A 15,384-nucleotide genomic window follows, 5' to 3' on the forward strand; every position below is an offset into this window, starting at 1 on the left:
GTCTAAATGATTTTTTTTTCATTTTAAAGGGGTCGGACCCCTATCAGCCCCACTAGCTACCCTCCGAAGTGATTATGAGTAGTTCTAAACATTTGTATTAAAAAAAATTAATATTTGGCATAACTTTTTCACAAATAGCCTTAAAAAATTATTTTTTTAAATATTTATTTTTTAATATACGCTTATAAGATATTGTCAATCCCTGACCTAATATTGCTTGTGGAGTATAAGTTTTTTTAAATATTTATTTTTTAATATTTTATTATAGGCCTACCTAATATTGTTTGCGAAATCTAAAATCTCCAACTAATCGTGTATTAAATATTATTCCTTCAAATAAAAAAAATATACTTTTATTTATCGACTACTATAATATAGTTATTGATTGAGTTTGTGAGAGTTTCAATTCAATTAAAAAACTATCAAAATTTTTATAAAATTAATTATAATATTATGAGTATTTTTTTATTATTTTTATGAATTAATAAAAAAATATTTATCATGAAATTGGAATATTACACATCCAATTTTACCATTTGGATCAAAATATCAATTAAATTTTGTATAAATATTTAAAAAAACAAATTTTCTTACATAATTAATTATTTAAACTATTTACTTTTTTGGTTTTTTTATTACATTTATTAGACCATAGAGAATGGAGAAAATTTCATTATTAATTAATTTTGATGATGATGCACACACACACACACACACAAAAAAAGAAAAAGAAGCTGGTTACTCTTAAGCGTGATGATAATGGAAGCAGATGAGTATTAAAAATTGAATTTTGTTTGGGATTTATATTTTCTAAACAGCCACATGATTGTGTTGTGAGCTTCCCTCATTTCCAACATAAAAAAGCTTACCCTCTTCTTCATCCTTTTGTTTCCTTCTTGCTTTTTCTGCATTTCGATGTGAAAAAAACAGTTACAAGAATATCAAAAAAACATTACAAAATTCAGGCTTTTTAGAGAACCAAAAACAGGAGAGACAGCCAAAGGCAAAGCCTAGAAAGTCAAGTCTACATTTTCTCTCTGTCCCTTTTGAATTTAACCCACCAATTCTAAGTCTGGGTCTGGTTCATATATCTCTGAATCCTCTATCTTCATGCCTACATGAAAGTTTATTTTTCATAGTGAATTGTAAAAGAATCATTGTTTGAAAGAAACAAAGGGATGAAGAAGAAGCTTGTGCTGCATCTCCTTCTTTTCCTTGTTTGTACTTTTGAAAACATTGTTGTTTTGGCCGTACAAGGCCCTGCTTCATCACCCATTTCTACTCCCATCTCTGCTTCAATGGCTGCCTTCTCTCCAGGTACCACTTTTGCTTCTGAAACTGTCCCATTACCCTTTTCCTTTTGGTTCTACATGTTAACTAGCGGAGAGTTTCAAATTTCAAAAACCAACCACATAATTAGGTGCATTTAATAATTTGAACGTGAATCTTTTGTTTCATTGAAATCAACATCCCAGTTAATACATAATCTTTATGATTTTTTTTTAATTTTATTTTAGTGATGAAGACGTTGCCCTGTTTTTTCTCTCTCTGCTTAATTCCGAAGTTTCTTGATCTCTTGAATTTTTTTTTTGTTATGCTAAAAATGGCACTTCTTTTAACTCTATAACTTGGTTAATGAAACAGCTGGGATTCAACTTGGAGGTGAGGAGCACAAGAAAATGGATCCAACCAAGAAAATGTTATTAGCTCTCATTCTTGCTGGCTCTTCATTGGGTGCAATTATCTCTTCCTTGTTCTGTTTATGGATTTATTACAGGAAGAATTCAAGCAAATCCTCTAAAAATGGTGCTAAGAGCTCAGGTATCTTCTTTTCAGCCAAAAACCTTTTTAGTTTTACTTCTTAGTTCTGGAATTTTGAGATTTGTTTTTGTGGCTTTAAATTTGAAGATGGTGAAAAAGGGAATGGTTTGGCACCATATTTGGGTAAATTCAAGTCTATGAGGACGGTTTCCAAAGAGGGTTATGCTTCGTTTATGGACTATAAGATACTTGAAAAAGCTACAAACAAGTTCCATCATGGTAATATTCTGGGTGAGGGTGGATTTGGATGTGTTTACAAGGCTCAATTCAATGATGGTTCTTATGCTGCTGTTAAGAAGTTGGACTGTGCAAGCCAAGATGCTGAAAAAGAATATGAGGTATCATTTCTTAAAATTTGTAACACTTGGTTTTCTTTATATGTTTGATCTGTTGATTTGTTGTTTTGAAATTGCAGAATGAGGTGGGTTTGCTATGTAGATTTAAGCATTCCAATATAATTTCACTGTTGGGTTATAGCAGTGATAACGATACAAGGTTTATTGTTTATGAGTTGATGGAAAATGGTTCTTTGGAAACTCAATTACATGGTAAGAACTTAAGAAAAGAGAGGAATTATATATGGTAATGAAGGAGAAAATGTATTGCTTTCATTTCTGAAAATTTTTAAATGATGTTTTAGGACCTTCTCATGGTTCATCATTAACTTGGCATAGGAGGATGAAAATTGCTTTGGATACAGCAAGGTAAGGTTTTGTATATGGTTTCACTTGTTGCTCTTAGTTAATGAATATGATTAGAAAAAGTCCCAATTGTTGACCAGAGGATTAGAATATCTACATGAGCATTGCAATCCACCAGTCATCCATAGAGATCTGAAATCATCTAATATACTTTTGGATTTGGACTTCAATGCAAAGGTAAATAATTATAATGTAAATTATTAGACCACCTTCTATTTTTTTAGTATTAAAACTTTTGTCTTTGTATGAAGTCCATTGAAGCTCACTTTGTGGATACAGCTTTCAGATTTTGGTCTTGCAGTAACTGATGCGGCAACAAACAAGAATAACTTGAAGCTTTCGGGTACTTTAGGTTATCTAGCTCCAGAATACCTTTTAGATGGTATGTACAACCGGTTTCAATAGGCTTTTTGTTCATATTATTCGATTGTGTTCCTCTTCCATATGTAGGAACTAATAAAAAAGTTGGTCTAGATGCTCAAGACTTCAATAATGGTTCGTACATGTTTTGATCTCAATAAATATATGCTTTATTTAATTACTCTTTCAGCACATGTGCTGCCACCCCAAGGCATCTAGACCAATTATGCTATTCTCTTTTATTATAAAGTTGGCTTCACATGAGTGTAAAACATTTTAGTTGTCATGCTAATGATAAGATGAGGTCCAAAGTATGTGTTATATGCGATGTTCTGTAGTTTTTAGGGAACTGAGGTCTGGGAATGGCATGTTAGAAGGCTAAAATCCATTATTTATCTACTTTTTCCAGGTAAATTAACAGATAAGAGTGATGTTTATGCATTCGGTGTTGTGCTGCTCGAACTTCTATTGGGAAGAAAGCCTGTAGAAAAACTAGCACCAGCTCAGTGCCAATCTATTGTCACATGGGTAGGCCTTGATTTAATGCTAGTTGAAGTAAAAAAAAAAAAGAATGTTCGGAAATCTAAAGTCATTGCTGTTTATGAATGCAGGCCATGCCTCAGCTTACTGACAGATCTAAACTCCCAAACATCGTGGATCCTGTGATAAGAAATACCATGGATCTGAAGCATTTATATCAGGTTTGTAAGCTTTTTTAGTGATAAAATTAAAACCACTTGGACTGACATTGCTTACTTGGTTGGCAACTTGTTTTGGACTGAGCCTACTGGTGTTTTGGCTATAGTTTCACTTCCAAAAGTCTCACCGGTACACATTGAAATGAGTGAGGCTGAGAGCTTGTTTATTTACTTTTAGAGAGCGTTTTGGTTTGTTTTGCATATTTTGGACGTGGTTGTGCATTGCAGATTTGAATGCTTGCATAAATGTTATTGTAAAATGCAGGTTGCTGCTGTAGCTGTGCTATGTGTGCAACCGGAACCAAGCTACCGTCCATTGATTACGGATGTTCTGCACTCACTTATCCCTCTTGTTCCTATGGAGCTTGGAGGGACTCTAAGAGTTACACAACCTACGGCCCCTTGACCCTAAAAACTGACTCTGGTGTACTGACATGACTCGAAAATAAGACCGTATTTGCTACGATGACGACTGCCATGAAATTTTCGGTTTTGCATCAATTAATCATACACCCGCATCAGTTCCACTGGCTAACCATATGAAAATATTTAGTTATAGTTCATACATTTGGGAGGAAGGAAGATTGGAGGAGTAGAAGGATTTCTGATTGTTCATATCTTTGTGTAAATTGCTTTGTATCTTGATTTGCATATACAATTATACTTTGGACAAACCTTAAATTCTCAAGGAAATTCCTTTTACATTGATTTTCTTTTCCAATCCATTTTCTTTGGTTTAATTATGCTTTCACTCCATTTAGTTCTTTTACTCTTTTGATTTAATAATTAAAGTATAATTTGATAAAATCGTCAAAGGACTCCCTTAAATTAGACTAAATTATGGCACGCATATGATGTGGTTTGAAAAAAAAAATTATGCAACAAAGGGTAGAGTTAAAATATTGAAAATCATGGTGCATTAGCATTAGATCTCATTATGTGTATTCTTTTAAAAGATTTTACATAAAATATAAAATGACAAAAATATTCTTATAAAAATATTTATCTTATAAAAAGAATATGTTTTCAGTAATTTCAAAATTGAGTTGGGACACGGTTGATGGGTAGTACTAACTCAGTCAATCCTTTAAATAATAGTATAGATTATGCTACTTTAAAAAATAAAAAGGATGTGGTCTGGTGGCTAATATTACACATAATAATTTTTTTTGATATTTTGACATGATTTTTTAGGTGTATTAATTTTTTTTGTCGTAATTAAGGTATCTAATATCAATAATAATTTCTTCAAAAAAATAAACAATTGATTATAAAATATACTTTATTCACATGAATAAAAATCGAATTTTCGATTACATAATTAAAAGTGTAATTAACACACTGTACTAAGAAGACAAAACAAAGCCTGCCAAAACAAGGGGAACAACATGTAGTAAGATGGGTATAGGGTACTGTTGTGCTACTCTTATATGACCTTAGTGTCAGAAACATTGAATTTAAAGAATTGAAGATAGGCATTTAAGGAAAATGCAGTGCCGAGGGGGTGCTCAGTAAATAAAGATGTAATGCCCCACAAAATGTTGTGAATCTCGTGATATGTGTTATCATAGATCAATGTCAACAACCTACTCCATCTAAGTGGTGCTAATAGCTGCCTATTATAAATAATCACCATAGATGTGTAAATTAATTGTAAATGTACGAAAATAATAATATAATATTTTTAAATTCTCGATTTAAAATAAATAAATAATATACCTGAAAATTTGAACTAAAAAAAGGATTGGAAATTGAAGGAAGTGTTGGTTTTAGACAGATTATAAAGATGGGCTTCAAGTGGGGGCTAAAACCTTAAAACATAGGATGGTTAATCAACTCATTGCAAAATAAATAAAACACTACAGCAAATTTCTGCTTTTCAAGTATAATTTTATATTTTAATATTTAAAATTCCCAAGAAGGCATTAGAACGAGAAAATAATTTTTATAATATTTTAATAAAATAAATTGAAATTAAACTAAATCATATTGGCTTAACGTTCCCCATCTTTCTAAAGTCTTGAGTCACGATCTCGGCACAGCACACCCCCTCAACTTGAAAGGTTCAGACAAAGGCTTCGTAAGAGTATCAACAACTTGATCTTGAGCAGGAACTTGACCCACAATCAGTTTACCTTGAGCAACTCGTTCACGAACAAAGAAGAGATCAAACTCCATGTGTTTGAATTTAGAATGAATTATTGGGTTTGCAGAGACTGCTACTGCACTAGACTATCAGACCAAATAACAGACTTAGCTTGCAATGGACACCGCAATTCACTAAGAAAAGACTCCAACCAAACAACTTCAGCAGCTGCATGCGCCAAACTGTGATACTCAGCTTCAGCATTACTTCGAGACACGACTTGCTGCTTTTTAGAACACCATCACAGAGTACTACCGCCAAAATATATGCAATAGCCTGAAGTTGAACGACGATCATCAATATCAAGACCCCAGTTAGCATCAGAAAATCCGGTCAACACCATCCTTTTTGCTGGTTGAAAACATAACCCATAATGAGACGTAGCTGCAAGATAACGTAAAACTATTTTCATGGCTTTAAAATGAGTATCCAAGGGTTTGTGCATGAACTGACACAACTTATTTACAACATATGCAATCTCAGGCCAAGAAATCATCGCATATTGCGAAGCTCCAGCTATACTCCCATAAGCACTCTCATCCTCCAAAGGACTACCACACGAGGCAGACAAAACAGATGAACTAGCCATAGGTGTTGGAACTCCATGAGCTTCTGCCATATGGTACTTAGCTAGAAGCTCCAGAATGTACTTCTGCTAAGAAACAAACCTTGAGCAGTGTCGACAACCTTAAGTCCTAAAAAATAAGACAAGCACCCTATCTTTTTAAGAGAAAAGACTGAGTTAAGATTGTTTACCACCAGATCAATCTTATCATCATTGTCACCAGTAATAATAATATCATCTACATAAACCAGGATGTAGATAACAGACTGATCTCGAATTCTCACAATAAACAAAGCATCTGACTTTGTAGCATCAAATCCTTCTGAGACAAGATCAACTTTCAACTTGTCAAACCAGGATCTAGGGGCCTGTTCAAGCCCGTACAAAGCTTTATTTAACTTGCACACAAGCTATTGCCCTTCACTATGTTTTTCATACCCAGGAGGTTGAACCATAAAAAACTCCTCTGTCAAGTCACCATTAAGAAAGGCATGTTGATGTAACAGCAATGGAAAGAATGAATTGAATTGTGACTGGCTTTACCACAAGACTAAGAGTATCCTGATAATCAAACCCAGCTTTCTGAGAATAGCCCTTGCCAACTAGCTTTGCTTTGTACCTCTTAACAGAACCATCTGGCTTTCTCTTCACTTTAAATGACCACTTACACCCTATGGGTGTTCGATCAGCAGGTAAGGACCAGGTATTGTTCTTCATTACTGCATCATACTCCTTCTAAGCTGCTTCTCTCCACTGTGGAGAAGCAAACACTTCTTCAATAATTTGTGGTTCGGTCTCAACTAACTGAGCATTTTACACCTTTGGTTTGTATATGCCCCGCTTCGGCTTTGTAATCATAGGATGAACATTAATAGCTGAAGAAACAGGTTCAACTGCCACTTGAGACACTTGAGAAACAGGTTCTACTGCGGTTCTACTGCATCAACAGGAGCATAACCAACTAAAAGTAAACTCTTAGCAGAAGAATCAACTGAATCACTTTGACTAGAACACTCATGAGGACGAGATAAGTCAGAAGTGAAAGCTTTGGTAACAACAGGTACATCGGTAGAACAATGGCCATCAAAAGAAACACCTGAGGATAAGCCAACCAACTTATATGGAAACCTACCCTCATCAAACACCACGTGTCGAAGAAATAAAAATACGCCCATCTGTTGCAAGGCATTTGTAACCCTTGTGGATAGAGCTGTATCCAATAAACACACAGACTTGAGACTGAAAATTCAAATTATGTTTATTATAAGGCCTTAAAAGAGGAAAAAAACAACAGCCAAACACCTTGAGATAGATAATGATAATTAGGCTTGGATTTATACATCTCATAAGGAGATTTATCCTGCAACACTGATGAAGGTAAACGATCAATAAGATGCACTACAGTCTGAAAAGCATGAGCCCAAAATTTTATAGGAACCTTAGCTTGAGCCAACAAAGTCAAACCCATCTCAACTATGTGATGATGCTTGCGTTCTCTAGGCCTATTCTGCTCCGAGGTATGTGGACCACTGACTCGTTGTTGAATGCTAGATTGAGCTAATACTGAACTAAGAGGCCTGTATTCACCACCCCAGTGGCTTTGAGAAGATTTATGGAATGAACAAATTTGGGTGGAGCCCAAGAAAGCAAAACTAGGCCAGACCCATATAAATTGAAAAATATATTGTTTACCATGGCCCAATTTGGATCAGGCTGAAAATAAAAACTAAAGTTTTGGACTTCATTGTCATAGGATGAAAAACTTAAAATATAAAATTTGTCAATCCATCGAATGCATGGCAAGATTGAAAATAAATAAATAAATAAATAAATTTAAATGAATATAAATATCAAATAAACAATGCTAATCTTAAAACATGTTTTTGGTACATAAGATGCGGTGCCTATGGGCTAACTCTAATTTGGGTTTAAGCATTATTTAATTTTTGTTCAAGTTTGGTTTGACTCAAAATATATGGATATAAAATTTTGTCCAAATTCACTTATATTTTATAAATGGCTAATCCAAATTTATTTTAAATTTACTCATAATATTTTTTTTGAATTTTTAACAAATATTTATATTATTTTTAATTTAATATTTATTAATTTTATATAATTTTGTTTATTAAAATTGTATATATAGGAATCTTAACATTTTTTTAAATATACATTAAATTGTTATATATTACTGTAGATTTAGTTTCGATGTGTTATAAATTTATATATATTAGAAACATAAAAAACGAGTCGGACATGGACTTTGAATATTCAAGTCCAAGCTCAACACATTTTAAACAAGTTTTTTTTTAGCCCAATCATATTTTTGAGACTTAATATTTATACTCAAACCTCTAAATTTCGAGTTAACCTTCGAGATTGGACAAATAGACCAACTTATTAATAGGTATAGATGCCAACAAATGATTTAACTAATGTTTTAAATATGTATTTCACGTAATAACTTAAATTAAATGATATGAGCCGATCTTTAAATTCACATGTAGATAGTATTAAGATACATAAATTAATAACAAATGTGAAAAAGAACTAGCATATTTACATAGCTTGAGACTCAAATTTAAATTTATCTCCTTGGTAAAAGCAATTTAAAAAAAATAAATAAATGAAAGAGATGTTAGAGAAATTAAAAAGGACAAATCCCTTAGACTGCGGAGTCGAGGTTGAAGAAGACGTCGTATAGTATAGTTTTCTTGCAAAATGAGGAAACCGCGTAGGCTAATAAAAGTGCGTCTGTATTGTATGTTGTCAATTTAATACCTTTTCCCTTGACTTAACTCATAAGAATGAATATGACCAACAAAACACCCTACTCCCTACTCCCTACTCCCTACTCCCTACTCCCTACACTTTTAATTCTCTCTATTCTACTTTCATTACCTATATGAGCTGTTCCCATTTTTACCAAAATATTGGTCATCCTCCATTTTAAAATTAAATAAATATATTTTTATGTCGATTAAATATTAGCTCGATTGACATGGATATTATTGTTAATACAGGAGGATGTGGACTCGAGTGCGCTGAAGCGCATTATCCTCCTATTTATGGGTTGGGGAGGGACTTAAGTAATGTTTTTTTGAGGAATATATCAAAGAATTGGATAAATTAATTAAGGGATAAATATCAAAACTATATATTAACTCTGATCCAATGTGCAATGCTATACATGAATTTTGATTTTGTGGGATTTTATACATGATTTTTTTATTTGATTCAATTTTCATAAATCACTAACAATATTATCGAATTAATATCATTTTTTGTTGATATATTGCTTACACAAACAATTATATTAATCATATATGAAAATAAATGTATATATTTATTTCTTTAAATGTCTATAATTGAATCAAAATAAAAGTTTCATGTATACATATGAACCATAATTCAAGTTTCATGTGTATAATTGCACCAAATCAAAATTCGTGTAGCAAATTGCACCAAAGTTCATGTATATATTTGATATTTATCCCTTCAATTAATTAGTTTTTAAAATTTCGTTTTTTATTCAAGTAAAATGAATCAAAGTTATTAAAAACTAGGTAAATTTATATATATATATATATAAACCCTCACATTATTAATGTAAGGTAAGATTGTAGAAGGATAAATTCTGGACTGATCAAAATTTTCATGTGTCATTATTATTTATATCTAGTTAAATTAAATTAAATTAAATCAGTTAAGAGATAAATCAAGAAATTAAATCCATCTAAAACTTTACAAATTCTATCTCTAATTAATTAAAATAAAATAAAATGAGATTAATAATAATTAAATAGAGTTTATTCATTGTAGATCACTTATACGAAGGGTTTATATTCTACAAAAATTCTCGTTTACTTAATCGACTTATACTATAGTCATTCAACACAACATTGAAGCCTGAATAGAAGATTTTAAAGGCTAGATGTTTTTTCCAAAATCTCTCGAAAATCAAAGAACTCAATAAAATTCTAAAAAATGTCACATTAGTTATAAAGAAAGTTGCTCTAGGCTAAACATGTTTTTTAAAATCAAGTCTAAAATGCCTTTTAAGTGAAATTATCCATCCAAGATCAAGTTAACCTCTTCTTAAGCTAGTTGCATCAATATAAAGGAGACTAAATTCATTCTTCAAGATCAAGCCTAAAAGGTCTTTGAAGCCGAATTATTTATCTAAGATCAAGTCTTGAAAACTCTTAGATCCAAACCCTCTTCAAAACCGTTCTCATGTTCAAATTTTGATGACCATTGAATCCAAATCAAATCAAAATCTTAAGCTAGTGTCCCTCCAAACCCAATTTCAAGATTAAGTCTTGATAATCAAGTGATTCACATCTAGCTAATATTAAGTTTAGATGACCCTTAAATGAAAACTTCATTAAAAAGAAGAATCAAATGACTTCTTTATATTCGAGAAGCTATATATATATATGGAAGCTTTACTATTTAAACTAAAATAGTATTCAAATAAAATTCTACCACGATTAATTCAATTCAAATATTTGAAAGAAAAGTCTTTTAATTATTTATTGGTTTATCGTACTAATATTTGATTATGGGAATGGAAAACGGAAATGAAAGAATTTAGAGGCACATTTAGGGTAATAAGAAAAGACAAGGTACATAGCAATCATGAAATCATCACCCATGTTATGGGCTTTTGAGTTACATTTTAACGCGTTAATTAGGAGCAATGTTTACTTAGCTGTTTTCATATTTATTTAGGAGTCAAAGGTTACTTAGCTGTAAACCAACTTTATGTATATCCAATTACATGCTGTTTGCTGCATATCCGCTTGTCACCATCACTGATAGAACTTGCAATGGTTATTATAAGCTTTCGAGAGATTTTAGGGTTTAAAAATTCCAACAAGTGGGGGTGAATCAACATATAGTGATGATATTGCTTCAATTTGCTCAACAAATTAAGAAAGGAGGGGTCATTGTCATGAAGTAAAGTCAGAAATAGCAGCTGAGATTAATGTAATTTCAAGAATACCTTTTCACTTTGCCATATCCCACAACCTTTTTAATTTTAATATTTCTGAAAATTACCGTATATATTTAATCTCTTTAGGATAAAATTTTAATATTTGTGTGTTATAATAAATGTCGATAATGGAGATAGAACGATTGTAAAGTAATAAAAAACACACACACACAAATTTTACGTGAAAATCCTTTTAAAAAAATCATGGACAAAAGAGGAGATTGAAAAACTTTGTTTTAATCAAAGTCAAATAGAAGAAGAATAGTTTTATACGAATTCAACTTGTGCTGCATGGTCCGTACCATGGGGGCTCCGCCCCTACACCCCCAGTTGCAACCCTAGTCCAATTTTGTGCTTAATGGAGATCTATGACGGGCTACGGCCTTTCGCCCTCACAGATTCTCTTTTTTTGCCATTGTATTTATTTCTTTAACAAGTGACGGGATTCGAGCGACATAATATCTAACATTGGTAATATTGATCAAATTAGGTTTAAAGTAGTATGTATTCTTAGTGATTTGATTCTTAATTTTAATAATAATAATAATAATAATAATAATGCCATGCTTTCTTGGAGGTTGAGGTATAAATGTATATATATTTAGATAGTGTTTTGAAAGCTACTTAGTAATTAGATTTAGATATAATTGCTTGTAATTACACAATGGCGACATGTTTGGATAACTATTGTAAGTAGTGAGTCCCATTGAATTGGGTATAATAGGAGTATCCCAATTACACTATTTAATATTTATCGGAGGGTGAGAATTGGAGTAATTATGTAGGTAATTATATCCAAATCCAATTTTTTTGTTAAAAATTATTTTTATACAAGTTATAAAAATTATATTATAAGCATAAATACGCATGAATGTTTGGGATGGTTATGGTAAAAATTTTCTTATATTATAAATTCTACAAAATTATATTATAAAAACAATTTATGTATTTTATTAAGTTATAACAAAAAATTATACTATTTAAATCCTAGAAAATTTCTGAAGTTATGGTCAAAAAGGTTATTATAAAAATTAGTTTACATGTTATAAAAGTGTTATAATATATTTATTATAAAAAGTTATGACCAAATATGGACATAACTTATTTACGTGTCCATGCTATATATTATAAAATTAAAATATTTATTCAGAAAAATAGAATATTTTTTATAACAAATTATTTATAAAAAATAAATTTCTAAAGTTATAACAAAAAAATATTATTTATAAGATGTAACACCCCCTAACCTTATACCGTCTCCGGTATATGATTACGGAATATTACCGATCAGTACAGTTCAAACATGAATAATACAAAAATAATTATTAAGCAATTCAAGAATTTGCCTTACTGTCTCTGTAATGGGATCTCGAAACCCGAATTAGAAGATAAAAATAAATCAGGACTCAATCGGGAGCTTATAGGATTTTTCATAAAATTTTAAAATTTCCTTTAATGAACAGTTTCACACGCTTGTGTGTTCCATAACACACCCGTGTGGGCACACCATGTGGCTCACACAGTCTGGACACGCCTGTGTCCTCTACCCGTGGAGCTCTCTGACTTGTTACCCATGAATAAATTGATTTCACACAGCCAAGTCACACCCCCGTGTACTTAGCCCGTGTGGATTTATTTTCCAATTTGAATCTAATGCAATTTTCACATGGCCGTATCGCACGCCCGTGTTTAAGACCGTGTCATCCACAAGGCTGAGACACACGCCAGTGTCTCTACCGACACACGCCAGTGTCTCTACCCTTGTGGTAAAACCTGGACATACTGAATTGCAACATTTTAGGTGCAGAGGACACACGGCCTAACAACATGCCCGTGTGCGAGCCGTGTGTCTCACACAGTCTGGTCACACGCCCGTGTGCCAAGCCGTGTGGACTCAATAATGAGCCTTTCACACTTTACTAGCCAACCCTGCAAATTTCAAACCACAACCAATACAAACATATTTTATATATTATCCAATTCTTGACTTAAGACACTTGTCATGTATCATTATCAATTATCAATTTACTTATTTCATTATTACAATCACAATGCAAAATAACACACTTGAAGACATCATAGGTACATGTCATTATCAACAATTAACATGCTTTACCTTATTGAGTTCGGGATCGGCCTAAGATGTTGATTCAACGGTCTGACCTTAACCTAACCTGCGCACGGAAACAAACCGTACGCTGAGTATGAACTCAGTGGTATCTCTATAATCCGAACACTTAATAATATGAAAATACAATATTTACATAAAAATCATATATCCTTCACATTTATATAATTATTCAATACATAGATAAATTCCTTGTAACTAATTCAATTCTTATGATCTATTAATCCGAAATAGCTTTTCACAATAAATTCACAAACCATTAATTGAACAATAATACTCTTCATCCATATTCAATTCAGAAATACTTAACTCATGTGTCTTTTTCATACTTCAGTTCACTGTTCAATATCAATAAATATTATTCTACGATTCAATTATCAATCAATATTTTGTGTTTATCCATTCTAGTAACAGTCAGTATTATCAATATTATTCAGTAACGATCAATTGTTTAGTGACAATCAGTTATTCAATATCAGTCAATTATTCAGTAACTGTCAGTATCATTCAATTGTTCAGTACAGTAATTTACCCCCTATTAACATACTCGGACCTAGACGGATACACGGATCCAACCCACAATCGGGATAACATATAGTGTTTCATCGGCCGAAGCTGGAATACACCGTAACGATAACAGTAACAGTAACAGTAGCAGTAGCAGTGACAGTAGCTGTAGACAGAGTACCTCATCGGAACGAATCCGGAACATTAACAGTAGTCGACACTTATAGTGTCTCATTGACACAAAGTCGGAATATCCCTGAACACTTCCAATCCTATGGCATGCCAACTACATCCGACCTAGCTCGATACTGTTAATAGGGTATTTAACCAATTTTCGGTTTTCAATCAATATGTATATATTTCAATTAATCACATAATTTAATAAATCAATACAATTCAATATAATTCAATTCACTTTTCATTTCATTAACATATAATCAAATTCCACAATAAACACATATTTATAATTATTTCACCACATTTTCAAGTCAATCCATTTCAATAATAAATACAATACCAATAATTCACACTTTAATTATTTACCATAACATTCATTCAAAATATACCAATTAATAATAAAATTCACTCTTTAATTCCAATCAATATTTATTCCTATTCAAATATTTACCTTTAAATACTTACTATACTTATCAAGTAATAAATTCAACATTTAAGTATTAAGTTCGGATTATATAAATACAAACCGTAATTTTCGAGCTATCCCTCATCGGCTTTGTCTTTTTTTTGCCTAGCCAAGATTTTCCGGCACAACGCTAGTTACGAAAATCAATTAAATATTATCAATACATTACCATTCAATTTTCATATTGAATATTTCAATTTTTATTCAACTTTCGTCTAAATTCTAATTTAGTCCCTAAACCGAGACTAACTTTTATTCTTCACATTTAACTCAATATTTCCATTCAATTTCCATTTTAAACTAATTTCACCATAAAACCATAATTTTGAAATTCTTTCAATTTAGTCCCTACTATTCAAAGCTTATGATTTATTTTACAATTCAATCCTTATTTCACTTCTAACTTAAAATTCTATCAATTTAACCCCTAATTCTTCAATTTATTCAACATGAACAATATCTAGAAATCTAATAACTTTCAAAATATCAACTTAATTTCATCAAAACCTTATTCCAAAGCTTCTAAAACATCAAAATTAAGTAAAAAGGACTTGATTGACTTACGAATTAAACTTCCAAACCTTGAAATTCCAATTTTCCTTTTTCTTTCTTTCCTTCTTTCCTTCAATTTTTCGTTCCACCTTCTGTTCTTTCTATTCTTTTTTTTCCCTTTCTTTTATTTCTTTTGTTTATTTATTTAACTATTATAATATTATATTATTTTTACTAAGTAATACTTATTTGTTATTTATACATGTGTATATTATTAGTACATATGTATCCATACATCACCATACATTTGTCTTTCTTTTATTT

General features: G+C 31.5%; 1 protein-coding gene across 1 annotated transcript; it reads left to right on the top strand.

Moving 5' to 3' along the window:
• Positions 1–685: 685 nt before the first annotated feature.
• LOC107953752 (probable receptor-like protein kinase At1g80640) lies at positions 686–4,288 on the top strand. Its single transcript, XM_016889149.2, has 10 exons — positions 686–1,317; positions 1,645–1,821; positions 1,909–2,159; positions 2,237–2,369; positions 2,462–2,525; positions 2,603–2,699; positions 2,802–2,904; positions 3,292–3,410; positions 3,494–3,583; positions 3,846–4,288. The coding sequence occupies exons 1-10, from the start codon at positions 1,179–1,181 to the stop codon at positions 3,984–3,986; spliced, it is 1,314 nt and encodes a 437-aa protein (XP_016744638.2). The 5' UTR covers positions 686–1,178; the 3' UTR covers positions 3,987–4,288.
• Positions 4,289–15,384: the final 11,096 nt, after the last annotated feature.

The sequence above is a fragment of the Gossypium hirsutum genome, chromosome A07 (genome assembly GCF_007990345.1).
Source record: "Gossypium hirsutum isolate 1008001.06 chromosome A07, Gossypium_hirsutum_v2.1, whole genome shotgun sequence".
Classification (NCBI taxonomy): domain Eukaryota; kingdom Viridiplantae; phylum Streptophyta; class Magnoliopsida; order Malvales; family Malvaceae; genus Gossypium; species Gossypium hirsutum.